The sequence below is a fragment of the Stigmatopora nigra genome, chromosome 21 (assembly GCF_051989575.1).
Source record: "Stigmatopora nigra isolate UIUO_SnigA chromosome 21, RoL_Snig_1.1, whole genome shotgun sequence".
NCBI lineage: Eukaryota > Metazoa > Chordata > Actinopteri > Syngnathiformes > Syngnathidae > Stigmatopora > Stigmatopora nigra.
In genome coordinates, this window is record NC_135528.1 from 1,634,083 (window position 1) to 1,652,500 (window position 18,418).

General features: G+C 38.6%; 3 protein-coding genes and 4 non-coding genes across 8 annotated transcripts in view; 2 read left to right on the forward strand and 5 right to left on the reverse strand.

Moving 5' to 3' along the window:
* The first annotated feature begins 188 nt into the window (after positions 1–188).
* LOC144215300 (U5 spliceosomal RNA) lies at positions 189–302 on the forward strand. The gene has a single exon (XR_013330397.1). It is a non-coding gene; the product is annotated as a U5 spliceosomal RNA (small nuclear RNA).
* A 694-nt stretch (positions 303–996) lies between these two features.
* On the reverse strand, positions 997–1,110 carry LOC144215289 (U5 spliceosomal RNA). The gene has a single exon (XR_013330386.1). It is a non-coding gene; the product is annotated as a U5 spliceosomal RNA (small nuclear RNA).
* A 469-nt stretch (positions 1,111–1,579) lies between these two features.
* Positions 1,580–1,770, reverse strand: LOC144215299 (U2 spliceosomal RNA). Its single transcript, XR_013330396.1, has one exon. It is a non-coding gene; the product is annotated as a U2 spliceosomal RNA (small nuclear RNA).
* Positions 1,771–2,528: 758 nt separating this feature from the next.
* scamp3 (secretory carrier membrane protein 3) lies at positions 2,529–9,702 on the reverse strand. Of its 2 annotated transcripts, XM_077743811.1 has the most exons (10): positions 9,366–9,702; positions 9,026–9,106; positions 7,722–7,844; positions 7,511–7,631; positions 7,132–7,260; positions 6,808–6,967; positions 6,007–6,108; positions 5,781–5,898; positions 4,884–4,954; positions 2,529–4,290 (listed from the first exon to the last, which is right to left on the reverse strand). In XM_077743811.1, the coding sequence occupies exons 1-10, from the start codon at positions 9,417–9,419 to the stop codon at positions 4,125–4,127; spliced, it is 1,125 nt and encodes a 374-aa protein (XP_077599937.1). In that variant the 5' UTR covers positions 9,420–9,702; the 3' UTR covers positions 2,529–4,124. The 2 variants fall into 2 exon arrangements, with proteins under 2 accessions (XP_077599937.1, XP_077599938.1); XM_077743812.1 differs by lacking the exon at positions 4,884–4,954 and having other exon boundaries at positions 9,366–9,701.
* On the reverse strand, positions 2,564–2,727 carry LOC144215288 (U1 spliceosomal RNA). The gene has a single exon (XR_013330385.1). It is a non-coding gene; the product is annotated as a U1 spliceosomal RNA (small nuclear RNA).
* Positions 9,703–11,887: 2,185 nt separating the features above from the next.
* Positions 11,888–16,665, reverse strand: crabp2b (cellular retinoic acid binding protein 2, b). Its single transcript, XM_077743602.1, has 4 exons — positions 16,532–16,665; positions 14,369–14,547; positions 14,064–14,180; positions 11,888–13,954 (listed from the first exon to the last, which is right to left on the reverse strand). Exons 1-4 carry the CDS (start codon positions 16,611–16,613, stop codon positions 13,904–13,906), a joined length of 429 nt encoding a protein of 142 aa, XP_077599728.1. The 5' UTR covers positions 16,614–16,665; the 3' UTR covers positions 11,888–13,903.
* Positions 16,666–18,101: 1,436 nt separating this feature from the next.
* mrps21 (mitochondrial ribosomal protein S21) overlaps positions 18,102–18,418 on the forward strand; it is a 1,352-nt gene continuing 1,035 nt past the window's right edge. Inside the window, exon 1 of the mRNA XM_077743660.1 lies at positions 18,102–18,258. Within this exon, the coding sequence (XP_077599786.1) occupies positions 18,176–18,258 (83 nt within the window). The 5' untranslated portion in view covers positions 18,102–18,175. The remainder of the gene's footprint in view (positions 18,259–18,418) is intronic.

The following is an 18,418-nucleotide window of genomic DNA, read 5'->3' on the forward strand; positions in this document are numbered from 1 at the left end:
GTGATTGGCTGCTCAAAGGACTGCCTGATACAGTAGCTGCAACGTGATTGGCAGCATAATACAGCTGCCCCAACGTGATTAGCTGCTCAAAGGACTGGAGTCGCCCACTAGTTAGTAATGAGTTAGCCTGTGTGTTAAAGTGCTATTGCGGATATAGAGATAGCTCGTTCTGTCCAGAAGACTACAGTACACTCTTGTTTCTCTTCAGATCGCATAAATCTTTCGCCTTTTACTAAAGATTTCCGTGGGGAGGAACAACAAGAGTTTTATTCAATTTTTTGATGCTCTGCGCAAGCGGAGCTTCCCATATTTGTTAATAAATTCAAAACTGACCAAACGTTTTTACTCAAAAGGGCATGTCACCCAACTAAAATTGACAACTTTAGAACAAAATTACTATCAACACAGGGAAATCTCCCACTGATCTCAACTCCTTTCAGCACCAAAATCTGTGTGAGAGCATGGGGTGTGCTTATTAATGAAACCATCAACATGCGTGTCAGGTCTATCAAGAAGTTCTTTTCTGTCGCCAAACCCTGTACAGCCACCCCATGCTCTCACTCAGATTTTGGTGCTGAAGGAAGTTGAGATCAGTGGGAGAACTTCCTTCAGCACCAAATTCTGAGAGCATGGGGTGGCTGTACAGGGTTTGACAGTGACCATCCCCGTGTCCACTGCTTATGTGAAACGGACATTTTCAGTCTGAAACAGAATCAAACTTTATGCCAGAAATACAACTCGACTGTCAGCATTAGCTTTGATGGCGACAGAAAAGAACTTCTTTTCTTGATAGACCTGACACGCATGTTGATAGTTTCATTAATAAGCACACCCCATGCTCTCACACAGATTTTGGTGCTGAAAGGAGTTGAGATCAGTGGGAGATTTCCCTGTGTTGATAGTAATTTTGTTCTAAAGTTGTCAATTTTAGTTGGGTGACATGCCCTTTTGAGTAAAAACGTTTGGTCAGTTTTGAAATTATTAACAAATATGGGAAGCTCCGCTTGCGCAGAGCATCAAAAAATTGGATAAAACTCTTGTTGTTCCTCCCCACGGAAATCTTTAGTAAAAGGCGAAAGATTTATGCGATCTGAAGAGAAACAAGAGTGTACTGTAGTCTTCTGGACAGAACGAGCTATCTCTATATCCGCAATAGCACTTTAACACACAGGCTAACTCATTACTAACTAGTGGGCGACTCCAGTCCTTTGAGCAGCTAATCACGTTGGGGCAGCTGTATTATGCTGCCAATCACGTTGCAGCTACTGTATCAGGCAGTCCTTTGAGCAGCCAATCACGTTGCAGCTACTGTTTTTGGCCATCAGGGCATTGCAGCAGCGTTGATCTGGTGTAAAATGATCATGTGGGTGCAAATACATTGGATTTATTGGGGATGTTGTGAAATTAGTACTAAATCCAAATGCCGACAAGTATTTTAAACAATCAGAGATTGGATTATTACAGAGAAATCCTTCGGGCGATCTTCGGTCTTAAGTGGAATTTTTAACAAAGCGTAAGAGAATACAAGTGGGGCTTAAGTGAAGCAAAGTGAAGAATAGTCTTGCATTTTAACATTGTTAGGGGGTGCACCGTTCCTGGAGGTACTGCAATACCAGGTCGATGCGTGGAGTGGACGGAGCAAGCCCCTATTCCATCTCCCAGTTCCAAAAATCAATTTAATATATGGTCCCCGGATAGGGGACGTATCAGATATTAAACTGATAAGAACAGATACTACACTTGATCTTAGCCAAAAGGCCGAGAAGCGATAAGTCATATGGGGACAGAGAGGACATCGTCTTTCCAGCCACTACGAGCTATAGTAATGGTTACACAGATCACATGACGACAAAAGCACACTTTATACGACAAGCTAAAACTACGCACAGTCTGTTTGATAACAGGGAAAACTGACTTGCTTTTTTGTTGTTAAATGGGACAAAATGCTTCGAAAATGTGCTGCCATTGTGGTCATGTGACTCACAATGGCCCAATAGGAAAGTAGCAATAACCTTAATCTATTTACACAGGCACCCGAGGTTCTCAAATGTGCAACCAATATATTTTGCAGGGAAAAGCCATTGATTTGAGCAACATTTGGAAAAAAGGACAACAAATCAACAACCTTAACTTAACGTATTACTTCATGTTTCCTGGACTTGAACAATGACAACTTTCCACTACTATGACACAAAATTGATCAACTCACAATTCAGGTAGTATCGTTTAATTCAAAGATATTTCATTCAAAAAAGTATAAATTATGACTGGCCTGGAATGAAAAATCACCTCAAAGGTAAAATAACCAAATACACAAGCATTGAAAGCCAGAATTCTCGGGGGAATGAAAATAAACGATTTGGAAGAAAATAGTATTACAATTCTAATTAATCTCAATGCTTTTGATCGTGTGCTTTGAGCTCATTAAGTGATCATTTCAGAAATATAGTACCCCATAAAACAAACATAGGAAGGGAGACGGTCATAGCATTTAATGCTAGGAGGGACATTTGATTTGTCCACGTTAGATATCCTTACATTTAGATACATTTTCACATTTAATCAGGGGAGAGCGCGAACGCAGTCCCCCACTACCAGAAATTATGCAATCGAGATTCCCACATTTGGGGAATTCGCAGGGGTCAGCACAGCCGAAGTGCAATGGCTGAGCCTCACCCTGGGTGAACCACCTGCTTGATCATGGTATCTCCCTTGCCAGGTAAGTATGAGTTGTACAGCGATGCAGTACCAACTTGTATCGCGTGCTTAACATCTTCAGTCACGGTTTGGCAAAATCGCAATAAAACAATCATAAACACCCATTCATTAGGTAATTCTAACGAGAACTAGTACAATGTATTATTTCAGTCATTACATCAAATAACCGATATTTTCTTTCTTCAAGGTATAATAATTAATCCCATCATGCATTGCTGCTCTTCCAAAGGCTCCTGCTGATAAATGGTCAACGCGCATGCGCTCCTCTGCAATCAAGCCCAATGCCCCTCATTCCGCTTCTTTCTCAGTTTGCTCGGGAATACAACTGACATTTTACGTGTACACATCGTGATTCCACAGATTATTTTAATGGAAAAGCATTTCCACTCATACCTTTACTTACAAATGCCTATAGGTATGAAAGTTTCAACCCTCAAAAACTATTTTATGGCTACTGCAGCTACAGCTGCGACACATAAAAAAATCATCAATAATGACCTCATACAATTGAAATATTACTTAGGGATATAGCCATATTCTACTCTGAAAGTTGAGCTTATCCTGTCGTATTTTTCTGCTGAAGGAAAATTCTTTGTTGGGGTTGTTTTATTTGCTGGTACATGGACAGGTCACAGCTGAGTTAATTATATATATTTCTTTGGTTTATTCTTCCCATAGTTAAAATATATAGTAAATCTAAACTGACAACAAATTATTTGGCCCTTAAGAATAAAAAAAAATGCTATCCCATTTTAGCAGAAAAAACGATACATTGCATATAATATGCAACAGAGTAAAAAAATGTAGTAGTTTGAATTAGTAATCTATTACAATTCAATGACTACAGTAGACTTGAGATATTTCTTTTAAATGTCCATATATTTGTATTAAAACTAAAATGTGCCATAACTTCAGGATTCACCAACAGAACAGCAATACACAAATAACAAATTCAATACTTAAGAGTATGCGAGATTATGGCAACAACATGAAAAGGCATTCTCTTTTGGAGTTATTTTTTTTTTGCAAAAAAAATGTATTTGGTCCATATCCTAACCTAATTTTCACATCCATGTTTGTAAAAATGTAAGCAGATACTATATTTGGCATACTTTCTAAAATCTTTTTTCCTGTATTTACAGAAACCTTCACACACCTTTTTGATGTAACAACTGCTCTTTGTATAAATAAAGCCTTATAAATGTTGAGTTTTTATTAATCACGTCAAAAAACTATTTATACACACATTACATAACCATGGTCTCATGCACAAGTTGTTTTGTTTTCTCAGGGTAATTTACACAGACTTAGGTTACCCACCCACTGAAATGTAATAACCAATGGGAAAATGAAACTTATCAGATTGAAGGAGATCTCTTCCTCTCAAACTTATTACTGAGGCCCTCTTAATTAAGCGGGTGTGTTGAAAGCTCCTTGGGCAGTGTTGGCAGCAACGTTAGCAGCAGCGTTGGTGGCAGCTTGGCGAACAGCCTGATTAGACATGACTCCAGTGGCAAACTCGGCCTGGGCTTTTTGAAAACTGGCATCAGTCTGTCTGTAAAGAGCATGGACCTGAACAAGGAAAGACGATATGTTATTCGGCTACATTTTCTGGGACAGCAACAACCTACTTTGTTATTTATTTCTTGTTCCAAATTAAGTAACATGCAGAGTCCTATTACAGTAGTATGGAGAGAGCTTCATGGGAGTCTCCAATTGAACAGTCTTACAATCATGCATTGGTGCATCAACTGCAACAGTCAATAAAAACATTGTCTAATTCCCCATAGAAGCCAAATCCATTGATGTAATTTGGGTTAGTTTTTAATAAAGTGATGATTTACTAGTTAATTCCATTTATGATCATTATTGTAACATATTTTTGGTCTATAGTGTGTTGGAAAATTCTGCCATGATACCCCAAATTGACACTACTCCTTTTAATCCAGTGCACTTTCTGGATGTATTTGGACCGATACCCACTTAGTGACCATAACTGTATTTTACTGCTCCAAGTACTCAAGAATGACATTCATCATACAATAGTTAAAATGTTAAAAGATAAAATATGAATGAGAAATTCAAATGCGCCTTATAACATGGTGTGACTCATGTATGAAAATAAAATTGTTCATTGGAGCCCTTTTTAATCCAGTGTGCCTTACAGAAGTGGTCTCCAACCACCGGTCCGCGGTCCATCAGAGTGAAAAATATTAACGTTTTCAATTTCGCCCTCCTATTTGAAATGAGAAAAGTTGTTATAATAATAATAAATAATAATTGTTATTATGCTTGGAACTTGTTTGCGTTTGTGTGAAAATATGTGCCTCATTGCATTTGTACGGTTTTTAATCGCTTAATAAGGGAAATTGCAATCATTAATAAGGGGAGCATTTAGCTGAGGTGGACAGGTATGTAAGAGAGAATCTTGAATTAGGATATTGGTCTTTGTGAGACAGCCAATTGAATTAAATGCTTTTATTGTCATTTTTTTGCATATAAAAAAAATAAAAATATGTATATTGACCAACTTGAGCAACTGAAAGCATTGCAGCACACTGACACTGAGCAAGTAAACACTCCGTAATTTTAGTAAGCATGTTAAATTCCGGATGAAATTCACAGTAACCCAGCTGAGATGTTGCGGAGGTCAACGAGAAATAAGAGTGTACCAGGAAAAGAGCATTAATATTCTTTAAACTATTTGCGAAATTCCATGGCACATGTTTTAAGTTTGATGCCACTGTTTAGCACACAGATGAAATTACTGCTTGCAATTCAAGACACAAAAAAAAAAGAACCGAACACTTGCTTAAGTTGGTCAATTGCCATTTTGAAACTAAAGCTAGGAGGAGTAATAAATGGAAACTCGAATGCCCTTTCTCAAGACAAATTCTTAAAGCAATGTTCAAATCAAAATATATTTAAAACGATGTAAGGGCTTATGAAATGTTTCTTATGTTAGTGAGTTGAATCAATCTCAGAAATTTCAGGCCAACTCTGAGCTCATAATGGCAAGAGTTGCAAAAAAACATGCTGTACATATATTCTTCAATTCTTACCTTCTTCAGCATGACCACTCCAATGGTGGCTTGGGCAGTAAATAATATGGCGTTCAACATCGTGATCACGCCAACAGCAACACTTTGTTTAAGAGCAGTTAAGCTCACAATCCATCCACTGAAAGAGAACGAGAAGATTCAACAAGATAATATGAATAGCACAAGGAATAAACATTTACATTTTTAATTGAAGACAGTCATCAAATACACTGTCTGCAGTCATTACCTGAAACCCCATCCAGGGATGCCAATTGTCATTATGACGTAAACAACCACTTGGGCAAAGAATACAAAGAAGAAGATAAAGAAGTTGAAGGAGCTGTCACTCCTAGAAGGAATGAAGATAGTTAAAAATTAGGAGTATGAATATCACTCAAATTACAATTAGATTTATATCTCAATTAACAGTCTGGGCGGCCCGGTGGCTGAGTGGTTAGCGTGTCAGCCTCACAGTTACGGAACTGGGTCCAGGACCCCAGACCTGTGAGGCCAAGGCGCTAACCACTCGCCCCACCAGGGTGCCCTCAAGTATTAATATGCTTTAAAATTATGTGTTATTATATACATATAGAGTAATGCCTTGACATACGAGTGCCTACAGATGCGAGAAATTTGAGATACGAGTAAAATTCAGAGCAAATGCTGGCCTTGAGATACGAAACAAATTTTGAGATACAAGCATACGAGTGGCCTGGGTTCAAATCCAGGTCAGGTCCATCTGTGTGGACTTTGCTTGTTCTCCCCATGCCTGCTTGGGTTTCCTCCGGGTAGTCCGGTTTCCTCCCACATTCCAAAGAGATGCATGATAGGCTGATTGTAAACTATAAATTGTCCACCGTGTCCCCTGCCTCTGGTCCCGAGTCAGCTGGGATAGGCTCCAGCACCCCCCGCGACCCTAATGAGGATCAGTCGGTTTAGAAAATAAGAGATGAGATTAATAATTGAATAGTCCAGTTTGGTTATACTGTATCTTGTCTGAAAATTAAGTTAAAGGGGCCATTCATCCCCTTAAAATCAAAGTACGCACCTGAAGGCTTTGTAAGCAGGCCGATACCAGCAGACAAAGGAACATGGTGTGAAAAGAAGCGCCCAGAGGATGGCGAGACCAAGACCGACACCCACCGAAGTGTCGATGCAGAACATTGCCAGTGAGGAGACAAGGTTGAAGAGCAGAGTTCCAGTGCCAACTGCACATTGACACAAACAACAAAAAAAGGCAGAGTAAGCAAAAAATGCAACAAAAAGGCAAGCGGTTCCCTATTCATTTCTTACAGTTCTAGTTTTTCTAAGAGTGGTGGATGACAGAAAATGGCATCCACCTTCAATTGTTGGAAAATGATCAGAAACTTACACAACCAAAAGTAGTACATAATGGTAACCGTGCGTTGGAAGCGCTGGCTTATCTCAACATTGATGTCTTGGTAAAAGCAGGGGCCAACAGGACAGAATGATGGAAGAGGAGGCCAGTTATTCTGACGGGCTGAAATCAAAATAAAATTAAAAACAGCACTTATTTTCCAAAGGAGAGGTAGCAGGTATCAGATTTTAAAAGACTTTCACATAGGCTTAATAGAATAAATGTCTCAAATCTATATTCAGTGACAAAAAGGACAGATAAATCAAATTTTACACTTATTTCAGCTGCAATTATTTTGTTGTACTGCATTATAACACTGAAACATAAATAATTTAATCTCATTCTTTATAAAAGTAACCCCTCCCCATCTTACAGGCTCCGGGCCCCAAGCTGTGAGACTGCAGCTCCCGTTCTCTCTTCTCCAGATCTCGAGCTTTTCTCTCAAGCTCCTCTTGCTTTTTCATTAATTCTGTTGTGGTTGCATTGACCATAGTCTGTCGGAACCAACGAAATAGATATATGAGCGTAATATTTTTAATGAGGTTTTCATATGTTGCACAGGGAGTGCAGTGTTTATAATCTACCTGGGAATTATGAGTGTTATAAGAGCCATAGTTGCGGGGTTCTGTGGGTGTTGTCCGGCTGGGTGGGGTCTTGGCTGACACAGGTGGAGCAGAGGGAGAGGTGGCTTCATAAGGGGGTGGTGGCTAAAATACAAAATGACAGAAAGTACACTTCCCTTTAGGCCAATCTTTTAACTTTCTAATCCCTTTGAAGCTTGAGAAATAAATCTCGTGATATCAAAGGTCACATAAAAGATGCCTTGAACAACATGGTAGGATAAATAATACATTGCTGAACTTGTAAAAACAAAAAATGCTTACTTACATAAAGCAAACTATATAACAACAACATGGGCTAAAAAATAGCTGCAAGGAGCCTTAAAGAAGAAAGTTTTGTTTTCATTAATGATGACAATAACAAAAATATTTTTTTGCACTGATAAGATAAAAGTGTTAGTGATGACTAACATAATGAGATTCTTCCTAGTTTTCCTATGCTGAAATGAGACAAGAATGCAACAGGTTTTAGTCATATTTTCTCCATGGGTGCCATTTGCTTAATGTACTTGTAGTTTTTATCATCTTACTTGTGTGACATGTAATGTGTACACCACCGCCCTACCCAAAGACACAGTTGATGGGTGATAATGGAAGCAAGCATATATATGCTTATATTTGAAATAAGCATATATATGCTCATATTTCAAATATAAGCATATATATGGTCATATTTCAAATATAAGCATATATATGGCCATAGTTCAAGTAAAAGCATTTATATATGGTCATATTTAAAATATAAGAATGTACGTATATGTTCATATTTTAAGTATAAGCGTATATATATGGTCATATTGCAAATATAAGCATGTATATGGTCATATTTCAAATATAAGCATATATATATATATATGGTCATATTTCAAACATAAACATATATATATGGTCATATTTCAAATATAAGCATATATATGGAAATGTTTGCCTAATAAAAAAATTAAAGTGGCATTTTGGGGGATTTCCGGAGTTTAGGGAAGTTGACCAGAGTCTCGAAGTTTAAGTTGCATTTCCGGGTAAACTCTAGATTCTAGAGTTTACCCGGAATTACTCCGTAATTTCTAGAGTCTAGAAATTACGGAGTAGTTGGCACCTCTGTCATTGATTCAATTTCTACAAAATTCTAACTCATTAAGATGTAACCGTATAACTTTTGTAGCGGAACTCAGCTTTTGACAATTGAAACAAATTAGGAAAGGCTAGCTATGATGGTCCCCTAAATTCATTAAAACAACAACAACAACAACTGTCAATTTGAATTGTCATACCTCAGCCGTGCCCTCAAATGGGTTGTACAAGTCCAATGTGGCATAACCACTGTTGCTGCTGTGTTGGGTTACTGCTGGGTCCTGTGAACAACAATGATTTATTATTCATGTAATATACTAATAAAAAGAGTAATTTTCACGTCCGTGTGTTTAGTGCTAACAGCTAATACAGTGTAGAAGTTGGCAAAGCTTAAGGAGGAACACAGTCCAGAAAGAAAACCCCACATGGAGGTGTCACATGAGCGACAACACGCCAGCTATTTAATCGCATCTCACATTGAGTGCCAGATTTTCATGTTATTTATGTGCTATTTGGCATTTTTCACAAGATATCACTCACCTGGAAAGGGTTGTGATCATCCATTGGGTCCGGAAAACTGGTGTATTTTGACATTATCGCAGAAAAAACGTTGAGATAACACCTCCAGTATCACCACCACTTGCTGCTAATGTAAACGTCGACGATGTACAGTAATATAATATAGTTCGCTTCTGCCAACAAGACAAACGGGTCATTTAGCTATCTAGCTAGCCTTCCATTTTCGTTGTAATTTCAATGTAATGCCACAGAGGCAAAATTAGGAAGCTTTGCGTCTATTTTCTTCCTTCAGCCACACGAATGTAACTGCAGGATACCCAGCAAGGGGCAGAATTCAATACAGGAAGTCATGAGCAAAAGTCGTGGTCATGTGACCACTGCGGCGCAAAAATAAAAACAGAAAAACTAAAATACTGAATTATGTCGAAAAAAGTTCATTAAAAAACAAACTCAAAAAATAATTAATTTGAAAAACGAAGGCAAAAAATATATATAAAAAAACAAAAATATTACAGAAGACAAATGATTAAGTGTATACTTGTATAAATCATTTCATTCATTTGATCCATTCATCCATCCATTCATTCATTCATTCATCTTTCATACCGCCCGTCTTCGAATTGGTTAATCCCCGCTGGAGCCAAACTCAGCTGGCTTCGGGCGAAAGTCAGACTGCACCCTAGACTGGTCGCCAGTATATGTACCTCTCTGTTCTGACACTAGGTGTCAGTGTGTCTCTCTTTGAAAGAGAAAGTGAGAAAATGAACAACAAATTAAATGTTCACTAAATATACATTCATTCATTCATTGATTAATTTCCTGAACCGCGTTATCCTCATTAGGGCCGCAGGGGGTGCTGAAACCTATCCCAGGTGACCTCAGGCCAGAGGCGGGGGACACCCTGAATTGATGGCCAGCCAATCATAGGGCAAAAGGAGACAAACAACCATGCACACTCACACCCAATCCTAGGGGCAATTCAGAGTGTCCAATCAGCCTACCATGCATGGAATGTGGGAGGAAACCGAAGTACCCGGAGGAAACCCACGCAGGCAAGAGTACATGCGAACTCCACACAGGTGGACAGACCTGGATTTGAACCCAGATCCCCCACTGTGATACTGACACGCTAACCAAGTAGGCATTTTTCTAATACGCATCCTTAATCCTTAGAACCCACACAGTATTCCCTTCACAAGTCATATGGGGTCACATGAGGTCACATGGGTGAGGGAAGTCACATGATCGAGGCACATATCGTCCATCCTCTGGTTACCTTTTTTTTCTATGGTTATTTCATCTAAAATATTTCAGTTTGAAACATTCTTGGTGGCAATATCATATTTTTTTTTTGTATTCCATGTGCAGATTCTAATCAGAACGTTGTTGTGAGTTGGGACAGCATGTAAAAAATCATGCATAGTTTCATGCTATCACATGTTTCCCCTGTTTCTATTTGAAATAAAGCATATTCTTTTCAAGAATGAAAATAATTTGGTGTGGATATTCAAGAAGCCAAGCACAAGTAATTGTGTTGGCTTGGTGTTCATTTCCTGGAGGTGTAATGGATCCGTGTCCAACCAACTCCAGTCCAATTATCATTCAATGTGCCCATTGAGTTTATAGAATGGGACATTTTCTGTCTGCTTTGGCCAATTTGCCCATTATTTTAATGGACCCCGACAGCCTTTTATGCTGATTTCCATGCTTTCAGATGCTCCCTCGTCAAAAGTTAGGATCTGGTGTCTACAGAGTTTAAAACCACAACATTCCAAAGCCGATCTTGTTATACACAAGGCCCCATTACATCATTCCTGGAGGAATAAACTCCACCACAGTTGCATGTGGAAAATGAGCCGGTTTAGGAGGGACTCAAATTTTAGAGTTCTCCTCTGAGAATTTTAATAAGTAGGCAGAATCAATAGAGGTGCCATTTTATTATTTTAACTTTCCATTCACCCCGGAGTCCATTAAAATATTTGTGGTTTTTCCTCACACAATGACGTGTGCTTCACTAAGGTCGTTGAAAACCTTCAACATTACATTGTATATAAGTGATGAGAAAACTCACATATGTTCAGTGTCTGGAATTACTCAATCATTCATTGAGGTCATTGAGTACACAGTAATCATTTTAGTATTGTGTGTATAAACTGGAAAGAACACCACAATACCACTTATCTTCGCATTATTAAAAATAAAGGAACATTTATAGTTCTACTCTTACAAGGAGCAGTCGTACAGTCTAATTTTTACAGCAAGGCAAACAGTGGTTTTTAGTTTTTAATTGGTGATCTTACAAACAATTTCCAAAGTGTTCCTAAAGACTAAAACATGACAAATGTTTTAAAAATAAGTGTAATTTTATTTAATTTTTTTGATGCATCTGTAATCATACACATTTGGTGATACAAAAGCCACTAATTCACAGAAAAGGTATTGAACAACAACATTTATAGCAAATGAAGAAATAAAAAAGCTTTTGCTACAACAGTATCGATAATATGAATGTAATATCTTCGAACAATTTAATTGCGGGTACTTTAATGCCCCTCCAACTGAATAATATAGTAAAATTTGTAAAGATTATTAAAATTGCAATGCTCATGTTTTGCATGGCAAGAAATTTGTTATGGGGGAATTGAAAATCGATGCAAATTTCCAAAGTATATACAGTGCTAACTCCAAATATGAGTTTAATTCTTTGTGGGATTGAGCTCGTATGTTGATCTACTTGTAACTCAAATCAACGTTTCCCATAGAAATCCCTAAAAACTAATTAATTCATTCCAACCCTCTGAAAAAATAACCAAAAACAGGATATTGAATTGGAAAAACATTTGTATTTGTTCTAATTTGCCAACTATTAACAAAGAAACAAATAACTAGTGGTTTAATAGTACTAAAATGTGTTTAATAGTACTAAAATTAGATGGATTTCGCGGAGGGGAGAGAGGGACGAAGGAAGGACTTTTTGCACGGAAACACGCTCATGACATAACATAAACAAATTTAAATTAACTTGGATTGTGATGCAGACACACAGAAAAATACATTTTATCTAACCTTACACTAAACTTAATCCAAAATTTGTTTTAAGTTTTGATACATTTCTTCTCCCGGGTTGGCTCTATTTCTACCACCTCCACCCTGACTTTCAGATGGAACCTATCAAGGGTTGTTTGCTATTGTATTCCCTTCAAAATATTCTGAAATCGATGCACACAAATGTCCTTGCAATAGGATAATGCACGACCACTTGCCAACGAAAAGTAGTATACGGACGCTTCCCTACATACGAACGAGTTACGTTCCGTGCGCTTGTTCATAAGTTGAATTTGTTGGTAAGTTGATTCAGTGTTATATTTTGTATTTTAATTTAGGTGTAAGGCCTATATAAGTATATTGAAGGTTTATTTACGTGCATTTGTATGTTTAAGGCTTGTATAAGTAACCAGCATTGGTTTGTACTGAAAAAAAAATAATAAGATGGAGAGAATACATATAGTACTGTATACATACATTAGAGAGATGGAGAGTGATTTACTAGAAACTGCCCGAAAGAAGCTATCTAATGACGATTGCAGTTTTCTTCTATTTTTCATCATAAATGATACAGTGACACTGTATGGCATCATTCAATTGATTTGCAACCTTTTTGCAACGTTCAATATTTGGGTCCTGCTGCTCAATCTTTCTGTTTATAAATGGTACTGACGGTCGAACAATTCAAGTTATATTCCCGTGCAACAATCACCACTTTCTCACACGCATCAAGCTTCTTCATTATTGCCACTTTCGTTTCAAATGAAACTGCTTGCCTCTTCCTTGCACCTCCCTTTCGTGAAGCCTTTCACTTTTCACCAACCATATTGGATAATGGATGCACAAGATATTTAATGATAGAAATGAAGAAGGTTCATCACGCACATATGCAACTTACGCACTGCAACAAACTGGGCAGAGAAAGATGGATGCTAGGTGAGCTGAGCTCTCACGGCGCCAGGCGTCAGTATTAGTGGCGGACAGAAGCACTACTCGGAAAAAGACGCGCAATACAAAATCGAATTCACGAACAGTTTTCGACATAAACGTAATTTGCAGACATGTTCGTATGTACCGTTATTCGTAACTTGAATGTTCATAAGTAGGGGAGCGTCTGTATACTGCTCACATATTAGCGATCGATTCCCCATTCGCACTGTCTAACAGGAAAAAAACACTGAAAAAAATGCAATGCTCCGCCCAGTGCTCATTGAGACATTACACGAGGGAATTGCGACCAGAAAAACAGTGCCATGATGTTCTTATGAGCAGCCTCTCGCGTCCGCTGTATGCTCGTATATCAAAATTTGTCTCGTATCAAAAGATAAATATTTGCCCAAAATTTTACTTGTATCTCAAATTGCTCGTATGTCGGGGCACTCGTATGTCGAGGTACCACTGAAGAGGCCTTTTAAGTGTAGATGGATGTATCCGAACAAATTCAGTCTTTCCCAAATGACAAATGGAAATTGTAAGCCGAGCCAGGCTTAATGTATAGCAACAATGTCATTTCTTCATTCCTTTTCATAAACTCTGGTGCAGACAACATCCCCTGCTGTCATTGTCTGGAAAAACAAAGAAAAATAGTTAACCTGGATACTGGAAAGCCTTGGGGCTTAACTGTCAACATTTATCCTATGAATCTGAAAATGATTCTTTACTCAAATGATTTACCAGTACAAGTTCTCCGTCATCAGTCAGCTCTCTGATCCACGTAGTTTTGGGTCCATCGCCTTTCTCTAAAGTTTGCTCGCAGCTGATCTTGCCTTCTGATTCCCATTTAGGAAAACTCTTCATAAAATAGAAATAACAAAAGTGCTTCAGGTTTTTTTTTTTTTTACCAGAAAAAAAAACTAATATTACAAGGCTGGGTCTTAAAATGAAAACCAGAGCCTAGCAATACACACTTCCACTGCAATCACTTCCATATGTTTTTTTCCCCCCTTGTTGGGTTACAATATGTGAAGAACGTTAAATACCGTGCAAGGGCGTCCATCTACTGTGGTTTCATTGAAAGATTGACCCACAGTGAAGTAGACATGGGTAGTGCGGATGCTGGTTGATGTTTTGATGGAAAAACTTTCCCCCTGGTGGGTAACTTCCACTGTTGGACTGGAAGCTGCTGCCACGGCGATTTTCCTCACAAACACATTCACACCTGGGCACAAAGGAGTAAAGATGTCAGATCCAAAGGCTATCTCTAGACTTTAAACTCAGTGCATTTTGATTTTTGAACTTTTGGTTATAGTCAACGCAGCATTATCTGACAAGGAAATCGATCCAATTCAATTACTTATGTTGTTACATCAAAAATTGACAGAATTTACTTGTTTTTTTTTTTAGATTCAAACGCTGTTCAGATTATTTTATTGGCTTGGCTTTAGAAGCAAAGATTTTAAATAACTGCAGTGTATGCAGTCAATTCAGTTCTAAATGCTTTACAACAAGCAGTAGTATTCAAGATATGAACAAATAATGAAAAAAGAGGCATCAAATTGTTGAGAGCCAGTCTTAATGGAGTTTAAGTGCACGGAACCAGACAATCCCAGACCAAAACTTGACCTACCTGACAGCAGAACTAATTACGATCCCGACAAATTGAGAGTAGAGACAAAGAAAAGTCCAAGACATTCTGTATCCAGACTAAGACTGTCTTTAGTTCTATGACAGTACTGTCAAATAAAACATAAAACCACAGTTTGTGGCAGTTTCACCCATTCTTCTCAGCAGGAAAATTGTGTGGCTTGTCAAAATAAAGTTTAACAAAATCCAGCCTTACTTTTTTTGCTGTTATTTTCACAAATAGTTTTTTTCATAAGTGTACCCACGATGGTCATAGAAAAAATTGTTCTCATTCGGATTTTCAGCATTTGGCACAAGAAATTGAAGATGAAGAGGTTATAACTTCAATTGACAAAACTTTGTGAGCATCTCATCTTATTTTCTGAACAGCTTTATCCTCACTAGGGTCACGGGGATGCTTGAGCCTATCCTATTTGACTTTGGGCCAGAGGCGGGGGACACCCTCAATTGGTGGCCAGCCAATCGCGGTGCACAAGGAGACAATTTAGCATGTCCATCAGCCTACCATCCATGTCTTTGGAATGTGGGAGGAAACCAGAGTACCCAGAGAAAACCCACACAGTAGAACATGCAAACTCCACACAGATGGACCAACCTGGATTTGAACCCAGGTCCCCCACTGTGAGGCCGAAAACCACCAAGCTGCCCTTAGGTTGTGAACAATGTACAGCATTTTCAAATCTGCATCCGGTTCATTTCATTTAGAGAAGCATAACACACACCATGCTATATTAGATGTGGAGCCAGGTGGCCTCAGGGCCATGCAGACAAGTCTGTTTCATAGCTGCTAAGGTCCATTTTGAGGCTCAGTTCCGTTTACCCTAACTCTAATTACATCCACATGAGGAGTACCCTGCTTCTGATGAATATAACATTCCACTGCTTGTTTGACCTTTGATTTTTAATGAATGCCACTAGTGGCCCATTCCTGACCTCTCCTGGGCAGTTCTACCAAACAAGCAATATTTGCCAAAGCTGTTTATCCAAGAAGAGATTTAACTGAGGCTTGCTCTTGCAGCGAAATCTAGAACACAGACAAATTTAGCTCGTTTTCTGAAACGCTTATCCTCACATGCGTCGTGGGGGGTGCTGGAGCCTATGCCAATTGACTTCAGGCAGCAGGCGTCGGGCACCCTGAATTGGTGGGCAGGAGACGGACAACCATTCACCCTCACACTCATACCGAGTTGCAATTTCGCGTGTTCAACGAGTCTACTATATGCATGTTTTAGCATGTCTGAGAAAACCGGAATACCCGGAGAAAACCCACTTAAGCCCAGGGAGAACATGCAACCCTCAACACAGTGAGGAGCCACCTGGGATCGGACTCTCAATCCCAGAACTATGAGGCCGACGCATTAACCACTCAATCACCTACCAATTGGAAAAAAATGGTAATTGAGTGCTACACATTATTTAAAATTATTTTGTTGGAATTTTCACAAAAAAAAGGTCTGCAGTAAAAACTGAGAGTATTTTATAATGAAGGTCATAGGTTTTTCAAACATAAATTCAAAAGATGTTCTCTTGTGTGCTGAATAAAAACGTATTTTACTTACCCAGTGCTTTCAAGAGCTCTTCAAAACCTTCAGAAGACTTCATTTTCCATTTTCCAGAAAAGTCTGGGATTTTCTTCTCCATTTCGAGAATGTTTGTGGGTGGTTTCTCCACACAATGCAAAGTCTGCGAAGTCCGATCCTTTTTCTTGCAACTGCGTTTCTTTGCTATTGGTCCGCTCGCGTGGATGATGAAGAATTTCCGACCAATAGGAAGAAAGCATGGCCTCCGCTCCTGCACCCTACAAATACCACTCAGAGCTGCCAACAAGGAACGTGGCACCCTACGTTTTTCATCCAGCCGGAGACATTTGACTGCCCCTCACCTCCGACTACCCCCCGGATGAAATAACCCGCGTTCCAGTGGCAACTCTAGCGCTATCTGAGGGCAATCCTCAGGCGCTTGTAGTGCAAAACAAACAAACAAACAAACATCAGCAACGTGAGACATTTGGAAACTGAATGAGAAAACAGACGGGTCCTTCTTCTCATTTGTTAAAATAAACTACCGTAACTCCGTGACATGACATTTGAAATACTATATCTGGAGCACCTAAAAGTATCATTAGCATATTTATTGTTGCATTGAAGGTGTTTATAAACAAAACATCCAGCAGAGGGCGCAAGTTACACCTGGCAACTCATTCAGGATGCCCCCTTTACTATGTATAGTTTACTCTCGCTACTCAAACTACTTATAGTAGTTTACCACGACCCCTTCAGCACAACTGTGACGGAAAATGAATGAAATGATTGAATGAATGTGTTTACATGAGATATTATTTTCGACAATCACTAAATGCGGATTTTTATTTTTTGTAAGGTCCTCCTCCCCCAGGCTTAAAATAGAATTATGCAATTCCAACATCTAAATGTGAAATCTGATAACTATTTTTGGTGTACTGATATACAGATTGAGGGATTAAGAACTTTTAACAGACGACTAGTAATAGGTAGGACTTTTAGGACATTCCACAGATATTAGTCCCATTGTCTTACTCTGACTTTTGTTTTCATTGTACCTGAAAGTTTGATGTCTTTGGGGCTAAATATAAAATTTAAAAAGAATGTGCGGACAACCCCTCCCAGTGATATAAAAATGAAACGTGTGCTACACACGCGCGCGCTCGCGCACACGCACGCGTGCGCACACGCAACCACAACTGCTCTTTGAATGAAGGCAATTTGACATATAGTATATTATTGTATCAATAGAACACTTTCTTGATCACTTTAAAAACAAAAGTTATACTTAGTAAAGTCAATTAGAATAACAACACAGGCAGAATGATAACAATGCGTTTTTTTTAATAATAATTGAATTAGAAAAAATATCAAATGAGGAATAAATACACTGCGGCCCTTATATATGCTTTGCATTTACATCAACAAACTTGAATGTTGTGAAAAACAAAATGTATAAAATTCAACACTCCTCCTTACATTCAGAGGGGACTATTGTCTAAAAATGAATAGTTACGTTATTCTTTTATACATTAATTTTCTGTACATCTTATACTTTATGTACTGTTTTAGTGTTTATTTTTTAATTATTATTATGATTTTAGTTGTTTTTTTGTGAGCGGAACGTTGGCGAAACAACTTTGTTTCCCCACGGTTAGCAGTTACGCCGCTGCCAGCCCCGTCATGGCGAGACATCTTCGTTTCGTTGCTCGGACAGTGATGGTTCGAAATGGCAACTTGGATGAAGCTTACAAACATCTCAATAGGTAATATTTTTAAAATCCTTCTAATCTGTCAATTTTTGTTTTCCAGCAGGAATGCGCGTTTTATCCATTGGTTGTGAACGTGTCAACGTATCCCTCCTCTCAATGTCATGGAAATGCGCCGACGCAAACTAGACACCACGCATTGTGCGGATTTGCCTGT